This window comes from Mobula hypostoma, chromosome 2 (genome assembly GCF_963921235.1).
Source record: "Mobula hypostoma chromosome 2, sMobHyp1.1, whole genome shotgun sequence".
NCBI lineage: Eukaryota > Metazoa > Chordata > Chondrichthyes > Myliobatiformes > Myliobatidae > Mobula > Mobula hypostoma.
In genome coordinates this window covers 33,573,740-33,599,953 of record NC_086098.1, presented here as the reverse complement: position 1 = coordinate 33,599,953, position 26,214 = coordinate 33,573,740, and the positions used below count along the sequence as shown (strand labels likewise).

General features: G+C 38.1%; 2 protein-coding genes across 7 annotated transcripts in view; one reads left to right on the top strand and one right to left on the bottom strand.

The window, feature by feature from the left end:
* Nucleotides 1–26,214, top strand: part of runx2a (RUNX family transcription factor 2a) — a 182,473-nt gene that overhangs the window by 33,395 nt on the left and 122,864 nt on the right. The window lies entirely within an intron of this gene.
* The window catches only part of supt3h (SPT3 homolog, SAGA and STAGA complex component), a 425,840-nt gene that overhangs the window by 372,725 nt on the left and 26,901 nt on the right, over nucleotides 1–26,214 (bottom strand). For 4 of the 6 annotated variants that reach the window (XM_063035264.1, XM_063035273.1, XM_063035254.1 and 1 more), the window contains one exon: nucleotides 22,331–22,440. In XM_063035264.1, the coding sequence (XP_062891334.1) occupies nucleotides 22,331–22,440 (110 nt within the window). Of the gene's footprint in view, nucleotides 1–22,330; nucleotides 22,441–26,214 lie in introns of those variants that run through there. The other 2 variants (XM_063035288.1, XM_063035295.1) reach the window with 2 other exon arrangements.

The window sequence follows — 26,214 nt, the reverse complement described above, 5'->3', positions numbered from 1 at the left end:
AACATTTCAGTATTCTGAGGCGGGTTGTCATGCCCAGTTTAGTGTTAGTCAGTATACTCTTCATTCTCGTAAAGGTGTCTTTTGCCATCCCTATTCTTCTTTTGATGCCCATGTCGCACCTGCCATCTGATGTCACTCAGCTTCCTAAGTAGCAAAAGTTCTGTACTTGTTTTATGTTTACCCCATTTATTCTCAGCCTGCAGATAGGATTCTCCTTCTTTTTGGATATCACCATACATTGTCTTTTTGCAACTGATAGATAGACCCATTTTTGCACTTTCTTCAACAATTATATCAATTAAGTTTTGTAGTTCTTCCTCCGTATTTACAATTAACACAGTGTCATCTGCATATCTGAAATTATTGATTATTAATAATTATTAATATTATGGAATTATTAATACATGGTTTCTATTTAGTTTTCAATCCATCTGAATAATACCATCGTACATTGACAAGAGACAGTATTTTAAAGAGCATATACAGTTTAAATAATTTACCATAAGAGAAATATTCTAACTCTGTTCAATTTTCTCAGCATAGCTCTACCTTTCCTCTGACTGAACAACTTTAATACAATGGTCACTTTCTTAACAAATTCCAATTAATGTACAGTGGTTGCCATACATTCACAATCTTTTGTAGGGGGGGAAATCTCCAAATTAATGATTCATTATATTCAATGCTTTTAGCATCTGAAATTTCATGCCCCTTTATTTTAATAAAAAACAGTTTCACAACCTCAAGTTGACTCATCTCCATGCAAGCTCTCTAGTTACCTTCAGTAATCTACACTGTCTCAGTACTTGGCCTTCAAACTAAAGTTGATAGAGAGAGTTACAAATTGTCACCCTCAACTGACTCTGAATCATTATGATGAGACAACAAGGCAGCTGTTTGTTACACAAGGGAAACGGAAAAAGTCCGGGATTATATATTTCATGCATTTAACCAAGCTGTTGTCTCCAGAGACACTGGAGACCATTAGACCTCTTTGTTGTTTTGAGCAGCAGCTTTAATGATTGGTTCTTATTTTGGTCAGGTCCTTTAAAGAAACTAAGCTTTTGTTTGAGGAAGAATTAAGAGATGATTCACTAATCACAGATGCTCCAGCTTTACCAAATTGTTTAAATCATATTACTTACAAGAGCAAAAACTAAATGTAATAAAAAGTATTCTGGACAAAAAATGCACTGAACAATAATGCACTTCTCTGGGATTCTTCTCACAATTCAGTGGCATTGAATGAATGTTCAACAATAAGCCCTTAAAATGCTTTCTGAAAATATAATGGAAAATAATAAATAATAAAAGTTAATGTCATTAATACCATTTTCAATAACAATCCATCAATTATTTTGAAAATCTATAATGACAAACCATTTCCTATACTTCTGTCTGGTCACTCCAGTATCAAGCTATGATGTAAGTGGCTAAAGAACTTGGGAAAAATGTGTCCTACAGTATGATTTGAAAAAAAAACAGTATACAGACACAATTAATAATAAGAAAGCCAATAAGATGTTATCATTTATTTCTGAGGAACTGAATACAATGCCTGGAATATTATGTTCAGTATGGGTCTCCCTGTATAAGAAACGAATTTAATGTCTTGAAAGTAATTCAGAAAAGGGTTTTGAACCAATACCTAGAACGGACCAGTAATATCATGAGATTTCTAGGTCATGTTGGACAGACTGGACATATATTTGATCTAGTTTAGAAGAGCAAGAGGTGATTTCATTGAAACGTAACAGAGTCAAGGGCTTTGACAATCTGGATGTGTAAAACATTCATGGGAGAATGCAGAACTATGACAAGGAGTCATAGATTTTAGGGGGATTTAAGGAAGGCCATTTTCTCCCAAAAAGTGCTGAGTAGCTGGAAGGAGTGCTGGAAACAGATTGTCTAACAGCATATAAGTGCTTAGATGAGCAGTTAAATAGCCTGGCATTGAAGCCTACGGGCCAAGTGTTGACAGACAGGATTCGCATGGATGGGTGTCCACTGATGGGCATGGGTGTAGCAGGCTGGCTGGCCTGCATTCATGCTGTACAACACTATAGCTCTGTAACAACCATATGAATGAGGCAAAATTTCCCTCCCACCCTCAGGTGGTAGTGGTGTTGGGGATGGTAGCTGCCATGATTGTTTGGAAGTCTTTCTATTATTGGGCAGTGGAAGCAAAATCTTTGAATATTTTAAAGTCAGGGAAATATAGATTTTGATGAGCAACTTACCTGATACAAATACCTTTGTAAAAGTGGAATTTATTTATTCATCGAGAGGATGAGTGTGTCACTGGCATGACCAACATTTACATGCATGACTGAAATTCCAAGAGGTTGCAAGTGATATTCCCAATTGAAAAGAGGGATTTCTTTTGATGGTGTTATGCTGCCACCATGCCAAGTAGAATAAATGCATATAGATATAGTTGTGCAAAAATAAATACCTAGTAGGCAACAGTAAAATTGTATTCCACCATAAGCAATTACCTTATTAGTGTATTCAACCAACTGAATCTGAGTGTCAGTATGATCAGAGCTTAGATGAATCAGCTAAATACGTACAGTGGTATAAAGAGCAGGTTAGAAGCTTGGTATCCTATAACAAGTGAGTCACTCCTCAAACGCTTTCAAACTTTTGAAAGATACAAGCTAGGAGTGAGATGAGAAACATTTACTGGCTTGAATGAAGGAAGTCTTAAACCCTCAAGAAACTAAACATCGTCCAGGTTATAATATCCATCCAACACTTTAGACATTCACTCACTCCAACACTAATACATCCCAGTTCAGAGCATTTCATCTAGTTACATTACTACAAATGGTAAGCTCCCCAGTTCTTGACTTCTGCAACCTTGAAGGAAAGGACAGCAAGGGCATGGAAACATCACAACTTCTAACCTACCCTCCAAGTCATACCACATCCTACTTCATTAACATGTCAAAATCGTGAATGTTAGCTTCACCAAAAGCACTGCAGCAAGTCAAGGTGGCGGCTCACCACTTTCTCAGGGAGGGAGCTGTTCTCTGCAAATCCATATTCAGTGAATTTACAAATGAATGAAAAAAAATCCTACAAAGCAACCTATTATAATTTTAGCCCTACCAAATTCAGTCTAAGTTTGGCCTGGAATATCATTCCAGCTTCCTGAATCAAGCCACCTTATCTGGCCATGTTGCAAACAGTAATTGAACGTCAATGGTTTGATACTTTCCACCAGTTAATAGCAGGAAATAATGGCATTTACAAGACTGTGTGTCAGGCAATTAGTCGGCCAACATAGTTGAGTTGACAGAAGAGTTAAATGGGAGCCTTTCATGCAGGCAACCTACAGCCAAAACTCTGAGACTACATAGTCTCTACCACAGTTACACACAACTGTCATCAACCATGCCATTTTGTGAGGCAAATTAAAAAGGATTTGCTGCCTAATTTTGAGAAATGTTATTAAATGAAAATGTATCTTTCCACTGACACATTAAGTACTGTTCTATCAGGAAGCACTCTTTGTTCACCACATTTTCTCTTTATGCTGCATCAGAATTATGAGAACAACTCCAGTTAAGGACAACCAAACACTTTATGGTGCCTTAACATATTGCCTGATGTTTTATAATTGTTCAAAGTGTCCAATTTTTGGCCTGTTTGTTTAAAAACATCTCACAGACAGCATGTTCTTACATCACTTGCACATTAGTGTCCTTCACCTCCCACTTCAAGTTCTCTAATTTTGTCTTTCTTCCCCCTCATCCCATACTTAAGGAAATGACTCAGACTGTGGTGAGATTTCCTCATCAGCAAACTTGCATCTAATGCTTCAGCCAAGTAACTCCTCTGCATGAACATAGCTGCTGAATTGGAATTAGAGTTACAATCATGAACATCAGAGCCAAGATTAAATTTGTCCTCCTTCAACCACAGTTATGATACAACTGACAAAAAAAGTTACTTTGGTAAACTTTGTAACTAATGAAAAAATATAAAGGGGATCTTTCATATCTGTATAGCTCAGTACCAAATTATGCACCTGACTTATCTGGCATTAGCAGATCTCATTGTTTTCACTTTAAGTAATTTGTTTTTCTCTAATGCATTTACTGCACATCACTCTGTCACAAAATCCTTAAACAAAGGAGATTAAAAACCCAGAATGAGAGTGAATATTTTATCACAGGCAGTTGTGAAGACCAGGTTGTTGAGTGTACTTAAGGAGGAGATTGATAGGTTCTTGATTGGCCATGGCCTCAAAGGTTATGGGGAGAAGGCCAGAGAATATGGCTGAGCAGGGGCAAAAAAGGATCAGCCATGATCAAATGGCCTAATTCTGCACCTACGTCTTATGGTCTAACATACTGATGTGGTGAAGTGATCTGTATGGGTGACATGCAAAGCCAAGTTTTTCACTGCACAAACAAGAGTAAATCTGCAGATGCTGGAAATCCAAGCAAAACACACAAAATGCTGAAGGAACTGAGTAGGCCAGGCAGCATCCATGGAAAAGAGTACAGCTGAGACATCCAGGCCTGAAACGTTGACTGTGCTCTTTTTCACTGCACCTTGGTACATATACCAATTACCAACTGCATACTGCAACTGAAGTCTAGTCATAGTCATACTTTATTGATCCCGGGTAAATTTGGTTTTCGTTACAGTTGCACCATAAATAATAAATAGTAATAGAACCATAAATAGTTAAATAGTAATATGTAAATTATGCCAGTAAATTATGAAATAAGTCCAGGACCAGCCTATTGGCTCAGGGTGTCTGACCCTCCAAGGGAGGAGTCGTAAAGTTTGATGGCCACAGGCAGGAATGACTTCCTATGACGCTCTGTGCTGCATCTCAGTGGAATGAGTCTCTGGCTGAATGTACTCCTGTGCCCACCCAGTACATTATGTAGTGGATGGGAGACATTGACCAAGATGGCATGCAACTTAGACAGCATCCTCTTTTCAGACACCACCGTGAGTGAGTTCAGTTCCATCCCCACAACATCACTCGCCTTACGAATGAGTTTGTTGATTCTGTTGGTGTCTGCTACCCTCAGACTGCTGCCCCAGCACACAACAGCAAACATGATAGCACTGGCCACCACAGACTCGTAGAACATCCTCAGCATCATCCGGCAGATGTTAAAGGACCTCAGTCTCCTCAGGAAATAGAGACGGCTCTGACCCTTCTTGTAGACAGCCTCAGTGTTCTTTGACCAGTCCAGTTTATTGTCAATTCATATCCCAGGTATCTGTAATCCTCCACCATGTCCACACTGACCCCCTGGATGGAAACAGGAGTCACCGGTACCTTAGCTCTCCTCAGGTCTACCACCAGCTCCTTAAGTCTTTTTCACATTAAGCTGCAGATAATTCTGCTCACACCATGTGACAAAGTTTCCTACCGTAGCCCTGTACTCAGCCTTATCTCCCTTGCTAATGCATCCAACTATGGCAGAGTCATCAGAAAACTTCTGAAGATGACAAGACTCTGTGCAGTAGTTAAAGTCCGAGGTGTAAATGGTGAAGAGAAAGGGCGACAAGACAGTCCCCTGTGGAGCCCCAGTGCTGCTGATCACTCTGTCGGACACACAGTGTTGCAAGTACACGTACTGTGGTCTGCCAGTCAGGTAATCAAGAATCCATGATACCAGGGAAGCATCCACCTGCATCGCTGTCAGCTTCTCCCCCAGCAGAGCAGGGCGGATGGTGTTGAACGCACTGGAGAAGTCAAAAAACATGACCCTTACAGTGCTCGCTGGCTTGTCCAGGTGGAGGTAGACACGGTTCAGCAGGTAGACGATGGCATCCTCAACTCCTAGTCGGGACTGGTAGGTGAACTGGAGGGGATCTAAGTGTGGCCTGACCATAGGCCGGAGCAGCTTCAGAACAAGTCTCTCCAGGGTCTTCATGATGTTCAGTGAAACCCAGGTCTTGTTCTTCTCTGCATCACCATTCAGATAATTATGTCTTTGTTTTTTTTTTAGAAGTAGTTAATATTACATTTACTTCTATTATACCACTTCTGCTGTTCATCTGCCACTCACACAACCTATCCCAATAACACCCTACATCCATATTACCTGGTCTAGTGTTTGGAAGTTATATTTATATATACTGTGAATAGCTTGGGCCCAAGAACTAATTCCCTAATGGGGTCTCAAGTACTGAATCTGAATTCACCCCAAGAGTCACTGCCTGCCACTCAGAAAAACACCCAATTATTCCTGTTCCCTGTTTCTATCCATGCCAGCGCTGATGCAGGGTGAAACCAAATTAAGAATCACACCATGGAACAGAAATCAACCCATCTCTGACATAGAATTTCATGCTTGAAAACACAAATTCTATTTCTCTTTCCACAAATGTTGTCTGACTTGTGTTTTTACACTTTCCTGTTTTCATTTCCTGACTTACTTTTAAGCCAGACAAGAATGAATAATTGCAGTTCATCAATACCACAGACTTTAATTATTTTTATATCTCATCCATTCCTCAATAGATTGACAGAATAGAGGCAAAGTTCCCTATCTATCATAGCCAACTATTATGTTCATTGGTTCCTTCATACAAATTCAGCACCATAGTTTATGAATCATACTTCTTTCCATCATAATGGAAGAATTGCATCATGTCTTGGACACTCTTTGCAGGAGTGACCATGTTTTCCTTGTTGTCAGCAAAATTGTTAATTACTCCTTTCCCCAGCACAATACTCAATCTCAGATAGCCTATATCCTAGTTCTCCAGTTAGTTCCTCAATGTACTGATCTAAATAAAAGTAAATAAACACTCCATCAATTTATCAACCACACTATGATCACTAATTTGGTTTGACCACTATAGATGCAAGTTTGAGTTTCTCATCACAATCTTAACTTTTCACTCTATTTAACACACACACTGGAATGCAACTAGCCAACTTCATACACTTCTTCAGAATGTCATTTGGGTTTTTAACTCAGATGAGAAATGGGTGGCAATATTTGCTTCCTCCTCCTTCCACATTTGTTGAGATAGATTTATCAAAGAAACAATCAACATATGATAAGTAAATTTAGTGAGGTGCCAACAGAGAAGTACTAGGATACTTTTTGACTAATGAATTCCACCTGGAGTGGGAAAAAAATGGTTTGAATTCAATGGTCTGAATGAAAGCTACAAGAAATTTACTCTATTAAATAAGCAGTTCAAACATAGATCAATGGCAAGGGGTCATAAACCCCAACAGAAAAATTTATACTTTCAACTAACTGTGAAAGACCATCTTTTCACACGTGCAAATGGAAAATGTTATGACTGACTCCAATCAATTATATATTTTGTTTCTCTCTCTCACTCAACATTTAGTAAATGGAAACTTTATTCTCAAAGTGATGCTCAATTAAACATTTAAATTAATTTCTTGCTCAACAGTCTGTAGCAATAGCAGTAATTTAAAATGAACATCACAAAACTGGTGTTATTTATAGTTCTATCATTCTGCTTTTTAGTAAATATGAATAAATGAGAAAAAGGAATAAATGCTGCAATAAGGAACAGAAAGAGAACTGTTGCTCTAAATTACAAAAACAATTTGAAGTTCTGTAAATTTGGAGAAACAAAAGACAAACTTTAGTCACATGTAAAAAAAAGTCACAAAATTGAAATGTTTCATTGCAGTAAACTTATTTTTCAAAGATGGAATCTAAAATAGTAATATGTAAAGAACAATATGGTTAATTAAATGTTAAACTGTCATATATTCAGAGAATGAAGTTGCCATTCTATGACTCAATGGCTACAGAGCTACAAGTCAGAAATTGAATATATGTCCCAATTTAATCTGGTTTATATGGCATATGTTACTTCAAATGCCTGAAAGCAAGTTTTGAAAGCACATCACAATTGTACTTTAGTGTCAAATACCTTCATTTCAATTAAATAATGCAACCATTGTTCAGAGGAATTACTAATAAGAGTATAATTGCTCATAGACAATTGCAAAGACATTAAACAACTAAATTACAGAATTAGTTCAAAATTACAATTAAAATAGAGGCATTTAAAAAACAAGATCTGTGTCATTCATAATGAATATTTGAATACCTATAACTGCTAAATTAAACCATGGTCACAAAGAATAGTGCTTTACATTTAAACATAAAAACACTCCATTAAATTTTTAAAGAATACCTTTAAAATGAAATGAAATTTTAATAAGATTCCTTTGCACCTCACTGTTAATTAATTCATTTTAATTGAGCACAATAATGCTAAACCACTACATTAAGGTTACTAACGCAAGTTGAAATTTTACACCAACTCCATACTTAATAAAAAAATACAATCAAGTACATCTTCAATACAGTATTTTGTTTCAGTTATCATTTGATAGCAGCTTCAGTTTACTTTAGTTCTCAAACCGGTATTATCTTAAATGATAAGACAACTTGTGCATTACATTTTGTTCGAGCATAACATCCAAAAATAGCAGCTTTGGTGATTCACTGGAAGACTAGGATGTAACAACAAATGAATCTTTTTAAAGATAAATGTATCATTATTGCAATTGTACAAGAATATGACAAGAACTTCTTATTCTAAACAACTCCACTCATTCTTCTAGGCAATCATATAACAGTACCCAACAATTTATGCTTCCTTAAGTGCCAATACATTAGATTACATTGTCCAAATACTTGACCTCATTTCTTGCATGTCCCCATTAATATACCTTCCCATCATTCCATATGCAGCCAGAACACAATCTTCTCCAGCCTTTCCAGGAAGACAGCTCCCCCTATGCCCTTCATATATTCATTTTATGTAAATATACCATGCAAATTTCTGTGGCAGACATGTTCAGCAGTTCAAGTCTAATACTAGTCATCTCCCTTGTCTTCTATTTTCAACATGTCAACCATTGCCACCTCTCAAGTATTCACCATCAGAACCCTACAGAAGTCCCTCTATTGCAGAGGTTTGCAACTTTTTTTAAAACATTGGACCCCTACCATTAACCAAGGGGTCCATGGAACCCAAACTGGGAACCGCTGCCCTATCAGATCTTTTCTCTGCATGAATCAATTATCAATTAACCACAATTTAACTTGAAATCCTGTACCATCAGTGATTACTTAAGTTCCCATCAAATTTACCATCACTTTTAATGCTAACCCACATCCATAATCTCTGTAACCTATGATCTGCATTATAAAAACACTTCTCAAGTCACCTTTTAACAGCATTACTCTCTTTTTTTACATGGATGCTGGAGCTAAACAAAAAACTTGACACCACTTTGTGCACAAGAAGTTCCTGCCACAATAATTTTCTTTAAGACTTGGTGATGCTCACGGATAACAGTCAGGGAACCAGAGGCAATCTCCCGATCTTTCTTCTGAAGAACGGCAAAACCAAAACTTACATCCAGCTGGGAGGATACATGAGGCCTTGGTTTAATCTTCTCAGAAAGACAGCATCTCTGACAACATAATCATCAGTCATTGCATATGAATGTCAGCCTATATTCCAGTGCTCACATTTCTGGAGAGAGACTTGAACCCATTTTTGGTTACACACAAACTAGAAGATTCCAAATAGATGACATCTTTCCAAACTGCTATTTGCTGAGTTTCTAATATTTCTGACAACTTTCTCTGGCAATGTATATGACGTTACTTCTATTAATTTTCTTGAAGACCAAATTAACTCTTATTCACAGGATCCATCTTAGATTGGAACTGTGCTTCTTACTCAACACCCTGACTTGAACCAACCTAAATTTGATTGCACATTCCAATAAGTATTCACAAGCTTAATATTACAACAGCATTATTTAAATCTTTCAAGAATTAAAGGTGTGTATCTAGTCGACAAAATCCAAACACTGCAGAAATAGTAATTGGTAGGCCAGTTTGCCATTTAGAAAAACAGTTAAATCCCTTGTTTCCATGTAACTGGAAAGAAACAGTAAGTCTGGAGAAATTTTGAGCATTGGGAAAGCACCCACTTATCGGGGTTAGCACTAAATTCTAGGTTCAGTAGTTTAAAGGAATTTAACCATCTATTTTAGATAGCCTGCCATTCACTGGTAATTTCTGGTATGAATTATTGTGAAGTAGATTGAAACTTGCAAATTCATATGACAAATGACTTTATTAATGCATCCTTCATTTAAGAAATACCAAACAATAAGACTAAAATAGTGACAGGGAACATAGGATCTATGTATTGGAGAGCACAGTGATGCTAAAACTGAAGGAATATCTAATACATGCAAAATTTGCAACAGGACAGTGTGAAAATAGGCATAGACTTTCATCACAAATCTTTCAGAATACTTTCTCATTTACTTATTTTCACGAACATGAGAAAACCTTCAGAGGTTAGAAATCCAAAGCCACACACACACACAATGCTGGAGGAACTCAGCAGGCCAGATAGCATCAATGGAAAAGAATCAGGCCAAGACTCCTCACCCCCACCACACCAGGTTTCCTCTTGTCCTCAGCTACTAGCCCACCAACCTACCACCTTGTACTTCTTTCTCTCCTCCCCCAACTTTCTTACGCTGACTATTCCTTTCTTTCCAGTCCTGGTGAAGGGTCTCGACCCGATACATTGACTGTTTACTCTTTTCCATAGATGCTGCATGACCTGCTAAGTTCCTCTAGAATTTTGTTGTGTGCTCCTTCTTTTCACTCATGTTTCTAACAAGTGAAGATCCTCAACATTTCACTTTTAACCTGGGAAATAATACTTCCTCCCAAATCCAACTCACACTAACACACTCAGACTTTAAACTCTTACCTCTTTTCCACAGTTTTTTGTAACTAATGCTGTTTGTCACTCTTTTCACATCTCTATTACTTATCTCCTCTCATTGCATCCTCACAATCCAGCCACAGGCATGCCCAGAAATCTGATGTTTAATCTTTGGTAAAGCTGCTACCAAAAGAGTTTCTCAATATTGTAAGCAATTTCTTTAATGGTTCAGGTTTCCCTTTCCCCTTTTCTCCCCTTTCTGACTGGCTTGCTGGTAAGGTATTGTTTGATATCAACTCATGCAACAAATCCATAAGCTATTTTGCTGGAGTAGATGGCAGAGAGAGTACAACCAAAGCTGTACTCAACCAAACATTTGAAACAAAAAAAAAGGCATATAGAATTAAACACCCAAATTACAGAACAGACAACATAAACTACCAACGGCACAAATGGAAATGCAAACAATTTTAACGATGCAAAAGTATCTTGTATAAAAACAAAAAAGCTCCACCTTATTTGCTTATTTGGCTGCATAATCTGATTGCATTTCAAAATATTTCATTTGGTTAAAAACACTCCATATCATCCTAAAACAGTCTGTTAATTTTTAAGGTATACTTGAGATCTATAATGTCTCCATAAGAATGCTTGCATATGATGGACAGAATGCAATGTATGGTGCAAAGAGTTGCATAATTAACCACTGTTTTAAAAAGTTAATTACTGTTATTACCTTACTGTTGATTCATAATATGCACATGGCTTAAAGGTTAATTGTACTTGAAATAAATATCCAAACTAAAAGAATAATTGAATCAAAGTTTTAAAATCAAAACAGTCTTATTTCCATGTAAATTTTTGCAAGGTGTGCAGCATTAAAGTAAATTGCAAATTTCCTCTTAGAGTGTCAGTTCAGTATGATATTGATGACCAACACATGTAATCGCAAGAAGTTTCATTTATTTATTAGCAAGTTAGGTGTTCGGATTGTGTTTTTAAAACAATTATGAAGCTACCAAGCAGCAAGGACCTCCAAAAACATAAAACAGCCAGTTTCTATAATAAAATTGGTTAAAAATTTGATTAATATACACTCAGTGGACACTTTATGAAGTATGCCTGCACACCTACTCATTAATACAAATATCTAACCAGCCAATCACATGGCAGCAACTCAATGCATAAAAGCACGCAGTCAAGAGATTCAGTTGTCGTTCAGACCAAACATCAGAATGTGATCTAAGTAACTTTGATTCTGGAATGAGTTCACAGTGAATGGTGAGAGAAATAAAAAAAACATCAAATGAGTGGCAGTTCTGTTGGTAAAAACATCTTGTTAATGAGATAGGTCAACGGAGAATGGCCAGGCTGGTTCAAGCTGACAAGGTGGACAGTAACCATGCGTTCCAACAGTGGTGTATAGAAGTGCATCTCTGAACACGCAACATGTCAAAACTTGAAGTGGCCACAGCAGCAGAAGACGATGAACATACACCAATTAGGCATACAGGGGGTACCTAATGAAGTGGCCACTGAGTGTATAATGCTACGACTGAGGACAGGAAGAAAATTCAGGAAATCAAATAAATGATCGCAATTTGTGAATCCTGAACTCAAAAGTTTTCATTAATGTAAAATTCATCATTGATCATACAGTTGCCAGTGTGGGCACGTGGCCAAGTGGTTAAGGCATTTGACTAGCGATCTGAAGGTCGTGAGTTCGAGCCCCAGCCAAGGCAGCACGTTGTGTCTTTGGGCAAGGCACTTAATCACACATTGCTCTGAGACGACACTGGTGCCAAGCTGTATGGGTCCTAATGCCCTTCCCTTGGACAACATCAGTGTCGTGGAGAGGGGAGACTTGCAGCATGGGCAACTGCCGGTCTTCCACATAACTTTGCCCAGGCCTGCGCCCTGGACAGTGAAGACTTTCCAGGCGCAGATCCATGATCTCGCAAGACTAACGGCTGCCTTAATACAGTTGCCAAATGTTGGTACAGTAATGTATCTACAGAGAGCATGTGGAATTAAATATTGTTAGCATACCTATGAAAACTGTCTATGCATGCAAACTTGCAGAAGATGAATCTTTAGGGACACAGCATAGGATCACATGTGGTAAAATGTTATCAGAAGCAGGAGACCATTCAGTCCCCAGGCATGCTCTGCTATGTATTAAAATTATGGCTGATTTGATTGCAATCTTAGTCCATATTCCTGTCAACCAGCTTTTCATTGCCTTGCTTATCATGTATTTTTCAAGCTGACTTGAAAATATCAAAAACTCCGAATCTGTGTCGCATTGAGGAAGAAATCTCTAAAGATTCACAACCATTTGTGAGAAAAAAATTACCTTATCTCTGCCACAAAAAAATACCATTATTGAACAAATCCCTGGTTCAAGACCACCCACAAGAGCCAATATCCTCTCCACACCCACCATGTCAAGACCTTACTGTATATATTTCAATCATTTCTCCTCACTCCTCTAAACTACAGTAGATATAGTCTCATTTATTTTGTCTTTCCTCATAAAACAACCCAGCCATTACTGGTATTAATCTGGTTATCTTTTCTCAACTTCTTTCAAGGCAAGAGCTCAATATAGTTTGAGGTTTCACTGATACCGCACTACAAATGACACAGAACTTCCCCAACTTAGTTTTGCAATCAGTAACATTTTGTTAGTTTTCCTAAGGACCTGATTTACCTGCATACCAGCCTTTTGTGAACCAAGAACTAGTGCACTCAGATCCTGTGCACATCAAGCATCTGCAACCTCTCAGCATTTAGATGTAATGCTTCTCTTTCCACTATGTCAGCAAAAAAAAGGGAGAATTTCACAGTTTCCCACATGATACTATATTTTCTACAATTTTAACCCTTCTGCATTTAATTATCTGCAATTAAAAGTAAACAATGCTGTAAATATTGTCCATTAGAGTCAATTTAACCTGGTAGATGCATCAGGAATAGAGACTGATTTAGGTCAAAACTTTGATTATTATCAACTGTTGTTAACTTGCAAGTCCCAGGACAAACAAATCATAAATCAAAACTTACATCAAGGAAAAAGCAGTACAAAAGGTTCAAGAGGAAATTCTTAGGATACTGGCAAGTTTAAAGTAACAAGTGACCACCAAAGATGGGCAAAGTTAACAAACAAATTAATATACAAAAACATTTATTTCTCATTGTTGATGATTATGTAACCATTTCTGGTCACATACTTTAGCCCAGGGGTTCCCTACCTTTTTAATGCCCATGAGCCTTACCATTAACTGAGGGATCTACGGACCCCAGACTAGGCACCACTGCTTTAGCCAGATACTTAATTCCGGACTAGATTTTGATATAAAAATAATAAAAAGAAATTGTAATGATTTCTTTTCAAGTTAAAGATAATTTTCAAATAAAATTATTTTCGAAGGCACATTTTTGAAATGACAGTTTCTGCAATACTTTACTCCATTTGTTGAGTGAATATTCATGTGGAATCCAAACAAATGTCAATCCATTTCAGACCTAAATATGTTGGCCCCTGGACCAGAGAATTCAGGACACTTGGTATTTACATTTCATATTCATATGTATCCTGATTAGTATTTTAGAACTGAAGACAATTATTAAATGTTGTTACCCCACTGACAAGTACATAGTAAAACATGATTAATTGATATAAATCAATCTGAAAACTTCTAATTCAAGAAACTTCTGACACTGTATCTGGCTGAGATTCAGAACGGAAGGGGGGAAGAAGAGGTGAGCTGCGCTGATAGACTCGTTAATTAGAGGAACAGAAAGGAGGTTTTGTGAACGAGAACAAGATTCCCAGATGATACGTTGCCTCTCAGGTGCCAGTGTCCAGGACATCACGGATCGGGTCCTCAGCATTCTTAGGTGGAAGGGTGAGCAGCCAAAGGTCTGGTCCATGTAGGTACCAATGACATAGGTAGAAAGAGTGACAAGGTTCTGCAAAGTCAGTTCAGGGAGTTATAGGGAGTTAGGTGCTAAGTTAAAGGACAGGTCCTCCAGGATTGTGACCTCAGGATTGCTACCTGTGCCAAGTGCAAGTGAGGCCAGAAATAGGAAGATCATACAGTTTAACATGTGGTTGGGAATTTAATGTAGAAGAGAGGGAGTCAGATTTTTGGATCATTGGGCTCCCTTCCAGGAAAGATGGTTTGTCCCTGAACTGGAAGAGAACTAATCTCTTAGCAGAAAGGTTTGCTAGTGCTGCAAGGGGAGGTTGGTATCCAAAGACAGTGGAAAGGATGTGGAGACTGATGCTGTTAAGACCTCAGACAAATTCAGGAATCAGAACATTGAGCACTGTGCAACTAATGTCAGAGCTGCGTATATTTCAATGCAAGAAGGAAAGACAGTTGAGCTCAGAGCATTGATCAACACATGGAATTATGATATTGTAGCCATTAGTGAGACTTGGTAGGACTGTCAGCTCAATATTACAAGGTCCTGTTGTTTTAGACGCGACAGAGCAGGAGGGATGGTGTTACTAGTCAGAGAAAATGTCACAGCAGAGCTTAGTCCGGACAGACTGGAGAGCTCATCTAGTAAGGCTTTATGAGTGGAACTGAGGAATTAGAAAGGTATGATCACATTAATGAGGCTACATTATAGACCACCCAATGGTCTGAGGAATTTAGAGGAACAAATTTGTAGAGATCACAGACTGTTGCAAGAAACAAAAGGTGGTAATAGGAGTAATTTTAATTTTTCACATATTCACATATGATGGGAATCAGACACTGTAAAAGGACTTGATGCAATAGAGTTTGTCAAATCTGCTCAGGAAAGTTTCCTTAATCAGTAAATAGAAATCCCAACAAGAGAGTGTGCAATACTTGTTCTGCCATTAGGGCAGCGGTCCCCAACCATCGGGCCGCGGACCGGTACCGGGCTGCAAAGCATGCGCTACCGGGCCGTGAGGAAACGATATGATTTGGCGATATGAGTCAGCTGCACTTTTCCTCATTCCCTGTCACGCCCACTGTTGAGCTTGAACGCGCGCGAGGTCATTATCCGCGCGTCATCCATTTCAGCGCGGGAAGGAGATCAACTCCTCGAGCTTGTAAATGACGGCGGGCTGGAAAGTATGTTTGACGTAACATCTCTGCCGGCATTCTGGATCGAAGTCAAGGGTAAATATCCTGATATAGCCACGAAAGCACTGAAAACGTTGCTTCCATTTCCAACATATCTCTGCAATGAATGCAACGAAAACTAAATTGCGGAATAGACTGGACATAAGGAACCCCCTTCGAGTATCGCTGTCCCCCATCACCCCTCGATGGGACCATCATGTTGCAGGAAAACAAGCCCAGGGCTCCCACTGATTCAGTGATATTGGTGTGTTGCAATGATTTTATATGTTCATACGGGGAAAATATGTACTGTGTGTTTAATATCCAAACGTTACTTAAAATGTTATGATGCTAATGACTTATATAACCATATAACAATTACAGCACGGAAACAGGCGATCTCTCCCCTTCTAGTCCGTGCCAAATGCTACTCTGACCTAGTCCCACCGACCTGCACTCAGCCCACAACCCTCCATTCCTTTCCTGTCTATATACCTATCCAATTTTTCTTTAAATGATAATATCGAACCTGCCTCTACCACTTCTACTGGAATTCGTTCAACACTTACTTCAAGCTCCCCTGATAATTGACTTATCACTATATTCATGCGAGGAAAGTATGCGCGGTGTGTTTAATATTAAATTCGTTAAATAAACCCTTTTAGAAAGGAAATTGAATGTATTAGCCACTTATCACTGATATTCGGGCCGTGATTAACACACCCCCTGCCCCTCCGACCAGAATCGCCAAAAACAATTTATAGAAAAAAGCGTACACGCATGCGCACTGGTGCCCGCAAAAGGCTTCATGGTCATTGTAGTCTTTACGGGGTAAACCCAGCATCTTCGACTGCTACTCTCGTCTGTTGGCAACACTACCACCACTACCCCCCCGACCCCCCGGTCGGCCGGTCCGCAAGAATATTGTCGATATGAAACCGGTCCGCAGTGCAAAGAAGGTTGGGGACCCCTGCATTAGGAAACAAGTCAGGGCAGGTGACAAAACTTTGTGTAGGGGAATACTTTGCATCTAGTGATAATAATGCCATTAGTTTCAAAGTAAATATGGAAAAAGATAGGTCTGGTCCACAGGTTGGGATTTCAAATTGGAGAAAGGCCAATTCTATTGTATCAGAAAGGATCGAGCAAATGTGGATTGGAACAGGCTGTATTTTGGCAAAAGTGTACCTGGTAATATAGGAGGTCTTCAAAAGTGAAATGTTGAGAGTACAAAGCTTACATGTGCCTGTCAGAAGAAAAGGTAAAGATAACAGGATGAGGGACAAATGCCATATTGGTAAAGGTATAACAAGAGAATGGAAATAGCAGTTATAGGGAGGTAGGATCAAATGAGGTGCTTATGGAGTATAAGAAATGCAAGAGAACACTTAAGAAATAAATCACGAGGACTAAAAGAAGGCATGAAGTTGCCCAAGCAGACAAGATGAAAAAGAATCCTAAGGGATTCTACAGATACAGATATGTTAAGAGAAAAAGGGTTAGAAGAGACAAAATTGGAAGATCCTCTGGAAGATCAGAATGGTAATCTATGCACGGAGCCAAAAGAGATGGGGAAGATCTTAAACAGGATTTTTGCATCTGTATTTACTCAGGTGACAGACACAGAGTCTACAGAAGTGTGGCAAAGCAGCAGCAAGGTCATGGACACTATACAGATTACAGAGGGCAGGCCTGAAACATCAGCTGTACCTTTTTCCAAAGATGCTGCCTGGCCTGCTGAGCTCCTCCAGCATTTTGCGTGTGTGTTGTGTTGGAGGAGGTGTTTGCTAGCTGAGATAGATTAGGGTGGATAAATCTCCAGGGCTTGATGACGTGTTCCATTGGATCCTGTGGAATGCAAATGCAGATATTCCAGGGGTGCTTACAGAAATAATTAAACTATCCTTAGCGACTGGCGAGGTACCAGAGGATTTGAATATAGCTAATGTTGTTCCGTTGTTTAAGAAAAGCTGTAAAATTATAAGTCGGTGAGTCTGACACTAGTATTGGGAAAGTTATTGGAAGGTATTCTAAGGGACCGGATATATGAATATTTGCATAGACATGGACTGATTATGGATAGTCAACATGGCTTTGTGCATTGTGTCTAACAAATCTTAAGGGTTTTTCGAGGAAGGTACCAGAAAAGTTGATGACGGCAATGCATCGGCTTTAGCAAGGCTTTTGACAAGGTCCTGCACAGGACAAGGAGATTCAATCGTTTGGCACTCAACATGAAGTAGCAAAGTGGATTAGACACTGGCTTTGTGGGAGAAGCCAGCGAGTGGTAGTACATGGTTACTTCTCTGTTTGGAGGCCAGAGACTAGTAGAGTGTCGCAGCAATTATCTGAATGATAATGTGGTTAATTGAATCAACGAATTTACAGATGACATCAAGATTGGGGGTGTAGTGGACAGCGGGAAGAAGAACAGAGCTTGCAGCGGGATCTGGACCAAATGGAAAAACGGAATGAAAAATAGCAGATGGAATTTAATCCAGATAAGAGTGAGGTGTTGCACTTCGGTTGGACTACCCAGAGTAGGTCTTACACAGTGAATAGCAGGGCACTCGGGAGTGCAGTAGAACAAAGGGATCTGTGAATGCAGGGCCATAATTCATTGAAAGTGGTGGCACAGGTAGATGGGGTCATAAAGAAAAGTTTTAGCCTTTATAAATCAAAGTACTGAGTACAGGAGATGGGATGTTATTTTGAAGTTGTTTAAGACATTGGTGAGGCTTAAATTGGAGTACTGTGTGCAATTTTGGTCATCGACCTATAGGAAACGTATGGAGAAAATTTTACTAGGATGTTGCCGGAATTGGTGGACCTGAGTTATAAGATTCAATAGATTAGAACTTTATTCCTTGAAACCTAGAAGATTGAGAGGAGATTTGATAGAGGTAGACAAAATTATGAGAGGTATAGATAGGGTAAATGCAAGCAGGTTTTTTCCACTGAGGTTTGGTGGGCCTACAACAAGAGGTTAAGGGTGAAAGGTGAAAATTTTAAGGGAAACATGAGGTGAAACTTCTTTACTCAGAGGGTCGTGAGAGTGTTGAATGAGCTGACAGTAAAAATGGTACATGCAAGCACATTTAAGAGACATTTGGATAGGTACGTAGATGGGAGGACTATGGTCCGGGTGCAGGTCGGTGGGAGTATGCAGTTTAAATGGTTTGGTATGGACTAGATGGCTGAAGAGCCTGTTTCTATACAGTACTTTTGAATAACTCTGTGACTCTAATTTAAATCTTACCTGGCACTAATACATTAAAAATTTTGAGCGGAACTTTTTAAGCTTAAGGTATGAGTTCCAATTTTGCTCTTCAGTCCGCAAATTTAAGTTGAACAAGCGAAGACTGAGGTTGATCAACCATCCAGCTTGTTCCAATCTTGTACTTCTTTTGCAAATAACTAGTCACTTCAAGGAATGCCATATTGGTACAGAAATATCCTTTGCCACACTCTTCCATCTTGTAGCAAACAGTAAACCAAAGCAAGATAACAGAGATGTGCTACTTTCTCACATATTATATTAGAGCATTACAGTACAACTTCTGCCAACTTGCTGTTGATTGTTTAGAAACCTAGGTGGACTGTGTATCTTACTCATGGGGTGCTGATTCCCCTGGAAATGCAGTTGTATATATTTTTAATGTTTTAAATTTACAAGCTGCATTATTCAATAAGATGCTAACCTGTTGCTGATAATAACTAATATCTGAGCAGAACCCTCTCACAGTAGACTCGCAATGAAGTAACTGTTACTGTTAATGCAAACTAACAGCAACATTACATACAATACATGGGAATAACAATGAAAAGGCCACTTCCAATAAATAAATGGGTCCAGGGTGGATATGATTCGGATAAACACAAAAAGACATTAAAGTTTTAATGTTTCCACTAAGGGACAATTACCTGTATGAATACCAATAGACACCCACGCAAATTTACTGTTTGCCAGGAAGCAATAATTCAGTTATTCAGTTCACACCCATAGAAACTTAGATTTGAATTGTAATGACAAAACATTTTAAACTATAACTATATTATATATATATATACATACACACACACACACATATATATATATATATATAAAAGCTCCAAACATTGCGTGCACCGTGTGTGTGTGTGTGTGTGTGTGTGTGTGTGTGTGTGTGTGTGTGTGTGTATATATATATATATATATATATATACCGTGCACGCAATGTTTGGCGCAATGTATATATGCAATGTTTGGAGCTCATTCCCATGAAATACAACTAGTTGCAGCACTTCGTTTACTCACATTACTGAAACGGTTCTGCGCTGAAGAACCAGTCCAAGCCCAAAAACATCCACACAACGTCCAAGGAAAAAGGCATCAAACTTCCTCCAATGTCCTGCGCTAGCAGGCTAACTATAAGTTATCTGCACATTCTCTGTGAGACCATAGTCTGCATGAGAATTTTCAGACATCTGTATCTGTCCTTCCAAATTTATTTCTCTGAACATTTCACCATGTTCTTCTGTTATGTTTGTTGTCCATTTCTTTCCTCCATCTTTCTCCTTCTTTCCCAAAGCTTCTTTGATCCCCTCCCCTCTCTAGAAAAATGGCTACCTATTCTATTCCCAGAATTCTATTGCCGAATTACAATAAACCTAACCTAATCAACTAAATTTTTATTTTAAACAGCAAAAATGAAATATTTGATTCTATAATGTAATTAAAGAAACACTTTTTATGTATAGATTTGCATCTTGAGAAGGTCTGTGGAAAATACAATGCCAATAGCATAACTGAATAAAGTAAAGCATGGTCTTAAACCAGGGTATTACATGTGGAATCTTTAATTTGAGATTAAAAAGAAAATGGCAGTAGTCATTAAAAAAAAGTCCAAGTATTTGCTGGTTTTATCCAAATTTACAACAGTTAACATTTTTACCCCATTGCAAGCACTTTTGTTCCATTTCAACTTTCCATGAGCCTTTTTCTTTCCTGTCATGTATGCGTACAAGTGATCTCAATTAAGGACCTCCATGAAGGCAGGAAAAATCAGGCAGACGTTGTAACCAAATAGAACAGGAAACCATTATTTTTGTTAATGCACTGACAAACCTGTCAGCCCAAATACAGTACTGAGCTGCCAAAACTAACTTTGATCTTTCATTTTTTTTTTACAGACTTTTATTTTGGTGGTTTATCCCTCTATGCCTGTTATAAGCCTCTTTATATGTGTAGTATAATATCGGCCTCACTATTATCGGATGTAAAATCAATCAGGTCCAATTCCACCTTCCAGTGTCTATCACACTGACACAATGAAATGATAGAACTATTTCTTTGCTCCCCTTTGTCATGGTCAAACAAAATCAAAATTGCAGAAAAACTTTTAAAAGATTATTTACAAACTTCCTTAAAAATAAATCTTCAACTTAGATCATAATTATCATGAACCAAAGTCAGTGATTCATCAGTGCAAAATACAACTGATTTAACAAAACAAGGGAGCAAAAATTACCTTTGCCTTTCACATGTGTAAAATTACAACACTGCAATATCAAAGGGAAAGTGTCAATATTGACACTGAGAGTATTCTGTGCCAAAAAGAGAACTTTGGCAAATAAGAGCCACAATACAAAACATAGATTCTGGAGGCAATCTAATGTAACGAAAATGGAAGAAAAAGAAAGTCAAAGTGCTGTGCTTCCATCACCATTCAATTTTTTTTCCCATTTCTTACAAGAGTAACTTTCAGCTATATTTCTGGGAAAAAGGATATTAGTCCCTTCTTTAAACTACTGAAACTCTAGTTAAGGATGAGGTGCTCAAGATAGAAATAATTGATTTTTACATTTTTTAATATCCCATTTCAGTCTTCAATTCAAAATATTTATTTTATTGCATTTTACCTCCATTAAACATTCAAATGCAAACGTAAATTTTCAAATTGCCTATCTTGTTTTTGTTTCTCATACATTCACAAAGAAATCATCAGGAGAAAAATCCCCCACCAGAACTCCTTTATGAAAGATTTCCTCAGTCTGTTATGCTCTATCAGTGAGGCTTATTTAAGGATAACCTGACTCATTGGAAAATATTCTGGTCAATATGCTTTCAAATATAAAAATAAAAAACTTGATGACAAATACATGAAGCTGAAATTTACCATTACAGTAAATCACTCCAAATTTTGCGTCCAGATTTAAAACTCCAGTCTACCATATGCCTCTTTCCTCTAAATGGATAAATATCCAAGTTCATCAAATTATGCAACATGCAAAAATTTACATACATAATTTAATTTGTGACCGACAAAAAGAAACAAATATAATTGAATTCAAAAACTAACATTATTTGCTGTACACCAAAACACTAAATTCTATGTGTGGCTGAACATGTCAACTCATAACAAATAAGTTATACTGAGTTAAACTTAGGTTGAATATCATAATAAATGTTTTGCATGGCTTTGCTTACATACATCATTGTCTGAAGTTCTGCAACAAAGCTGGTCGACTTTCCTGATCCTTTCCCACTGCTTGATGCCACATTTCCTCCAGCTGACATGGGACTGGCTGCATTGCTACTCATCTGAAAAACAAAATGGCAATATATGTATATGCAACTAAGAAGGGCTAACTGTGTACATATTGTTGAAAATGGAAGAATGAGCAAAAAGAATCCTGGCATTGAGTACCTGAGGCTTTGTGTACCTGAGCAAAGAAGTCATGATAAACTTTTATAAAATACCAGCTCAGTGGAGTGTTAAGTCCAGCTCTGGGTATCAGGATTTAAAAGAATGCAAAGTGATTTACCAGAATGAGAAACATGGATGGATTGGAATGTAGGAATCTGAGAAGGGATGAGATATTTAAAATCATTAAGCATCTCAAGACAATGGAGAGAGAAATTGTTGCCATTGGGAAAGGCACAAGACCATAGATCAGGATGTACACAACTATTTAAAAATGAATAGCTGGAGTAACAACTGGTCGTTTTGAGGATGAGACCTAAGAATTAATAATGGAAAGCAAAGAAGAAAGCAGTGGAGTTTGAGCAAACAGAGCAAGGACTGTGCTCCAGCAAGAGAGTTTGAACAAACACATCGTGGCTGCCTTCTAACTCTTGAAAAACTGAGGAATAAAACAGAATCAGAAACTTAAAACAGTTACTATCACTATAGAAAAGTACAAGGCAGACATGGGAATAAAGACTGGCAAATCCACGGCCCCCAAAGGCATGCATGCTTGGGTTTTTCAAGTGGCTGCAGAGATAATGAACATATTAGGTACAAAAGTCACACATTCATAAATTCCCTTCATTGTTTTATAGATCTGTATATGGTCATCCCTCTACCTCCTATGCTCCAAAGAAAGCAGCTCCAAACTATCCAATCTCTCCTTGTAATTCAAGCCCTCCAGTCCTAGTAACATGTGTGTGAATCTTTTTTGCATCCTTTCCAGTTTGATGCCATCCTTCATATAGCCAGGCACACTTTCTATCCATACTGTGTTCAGCGTTGAGACAAATGCTAAAGAAACCGCAAGGTTGCCACCCGATGCATCAGGAGACACAGAGAGGAACAATCATATAGGTATGCAACCAAAACTGCACACAGTATTCCATGTGTGGTCTTGCCAGTACCTTGTACAGCTGTAACATGATGACCCAATTCTTAAGGCGGATTTATACTCATGCGTCAAATGTACACCGTAGGTACCGCGTACCCTACACCATAGGGTGACATGCACCTCCCCAAAAATGTAACTCACACGTTACTGCGATGCAGACCGCAACAACTGTGATTGGTCTGCTTGGTAGCATTGCATTTCCGGTTGCTTTTCTCCGCCATGTCTGTACACTGATGCGAAATAAATGGTTGGAGACAATGAACCAAATCGTCAAGTCTACCTGCCAACATTCGAAAATATTTGAAATGCATTTCCTCGTCCATGTCTCTCATGAAGAAACTCAACACAGTGGCATAGAAATCCCACTGCCAACACAACTACGCATGCTCGCTACAGCGTAGGGCTACACAAAAGTATAAACCGGGCCTACGGTGTAGCCCGTACGCACAACTATAAATCAGCCTTTATATTCAACGCTCAAAGCAACGAACACCAGCATACCAAACGTTCTCTTCACCACCTAGTCTCCACTTTCAGAAAACATTATACTTGGATATTTAGGTTTGTTGTAAAGGACAGTACAACTTACCGTGCAAGTTCTACTCTAATTTAACTTGTGAAAGACCAACGCTATGAGGGGTATAGATAGGAAAAAGCCAACAGGCTGGGACTGCAATCAGAGGTCACAGCTTAAGAGTGAAAGGTGAAAAGTTTAAGGGGAACATGAGGGAAATGTCTGCAGTTCCCATTGATACAGCTATTTCAACTGCTCATTTAAACTGTAAGTTGTGCTTCAGTAAGGAACCGTTTTTGAATGCCTTCTTTAAGATTCCACACCTAAATGATTTTTCAGAGCATCATTGAATAGACAATGCTCAGTCAATATCTTCAATTCAACCACGTACGCTGAAATGGACACCACTCCCCCACCTTACTTTGGATTCTGCTTATGAAACCTAAATGGTTTCAGTTCTCAATGTTCCTGCATCACTTTGACAATATCCACAAAGCTCATTTCAGCTAGATTAGTTGGAGCAGTCAAATTTCTAATCAAACTGTATGCCTTTAAACCCAAAAGCACTCAGCAAATTTAGTACTTGTTTCTCATAAGCTATTTCGTTTGCTTTAAAATACTGCTCGATCCATTCAGTATATAAAATCCAGTTATCCATTGTGTAATAAAATGGGTCAATCTTTCCGATGTAGCTAGCTATTTCTGCTTGTTTTTTAAATGGCTATTATCACTCAGTACTCACTGTTTATGAACCTGTAAATTCTTGTTTTCTGCTTTATTTTTTACTTGATCATCTTTCCTTTTGCAAAGAAAATGTGCTGCTCCAAAGAAAAAAAAGTGATGCGCTTCTTTTTACTTGAAGGCTGCCCTGTTTCTTGCTGCACAATTTTCTTTAAAACTCGTACGTCTCACTGTGCTTAATAGGTAGGTAGTTGTCTCAGGTTTGTTTAAAACTTTCTTGTCGCCACTGTTATGTCTCTGACTTTAAAACATTAAAACTAATTGGAAGAAAAACAAGGGAGTCCAAAATGCGAGACTAACTTCATGTTTTTCCTTTAAGTGAGGCAGGCACAAATCACACGATAGCATGATGATATACATTATTTACATACTTTCACAGATTACCTGCAATACATTACGTAAACAACAGAGCATACTTAATCAATGTATTTACAATTTTACTCAAATATTACTGAAACATCAAATACACAACAGCTATCAATGTGCAAATGTCCCACTTGTGTGCTGTAATACTTCTGCAATTTTTTGAACAAAAATGCTATCTTATTTACATATTACAATTCAAATTTGTGAAGAATACGAGCAATAATTGATTAGAAAAGCAAAGTCAATCTGGCACCTCTAATTAAGGCAGATTTAGTGGGCACTCAAATTATAAATTAATAAAAAATTGAAGAACAATAAAAATCGATTATACACCTCAGTTACCCTCACGTGTCGTATTATTTTAGGTTACCAATAAAATACCTTGCAGTCAACCAAATGATCTGGATAATATCTGGTTTCAATAATCATGGAACCCTAGCACAGTAGAACATGAAGTCAGTAGTATCTTCAAAGATGCATTTTTTGAAGAAATAACAAGCAGGATGAACAGAGAAGAATGGTTGATGTTGTGCATTTAGACTTTCAGAAAGCCTTTGACAAGGTGCAACACGTGAGGCTTCTCAACAAGCAATGATCCTATTGTATTACAGCTTTTTCTGGCTGTCTGACGGTGACTAGGGTCTGAGTTGAGACCGATACCTTTTACGTTGTATGTCAATGATTTGGATGATGGAATTGATGGCTTTGTTGAAAAGTTCGCAGACAATATGAAGATAGGTGGAGGGGCAGATAGTTTTGAGGAAATAAAGAGGCTACAGAAGAACTTAGACAGATTAGGAGAACAGGCAAAGAAATGGCAGATGAAATACAGTAACAAAAAGTGTATGGTCATGCACTTTGGTACAAGAAATGAAAGGGTTAACTATCTTTTAAACGGAGAGAAAATTCAAAAAGCTGAGGTGTAAAGGGACTTGGGAGTTCTTGCGCAGGATTCCTTAAAGGTTAATTTGCAGGTTGAGTCTATGATGAGGGAGGTAAATACGATGTTAGTATTAATTTCAAGAAGACTAAAATGTAAAAGCAAGGATGTAATATTGAGATTTTATAAAACACTAGTGATGTCTCAGTTGCAGTATTGTGAGCAGTACTGTG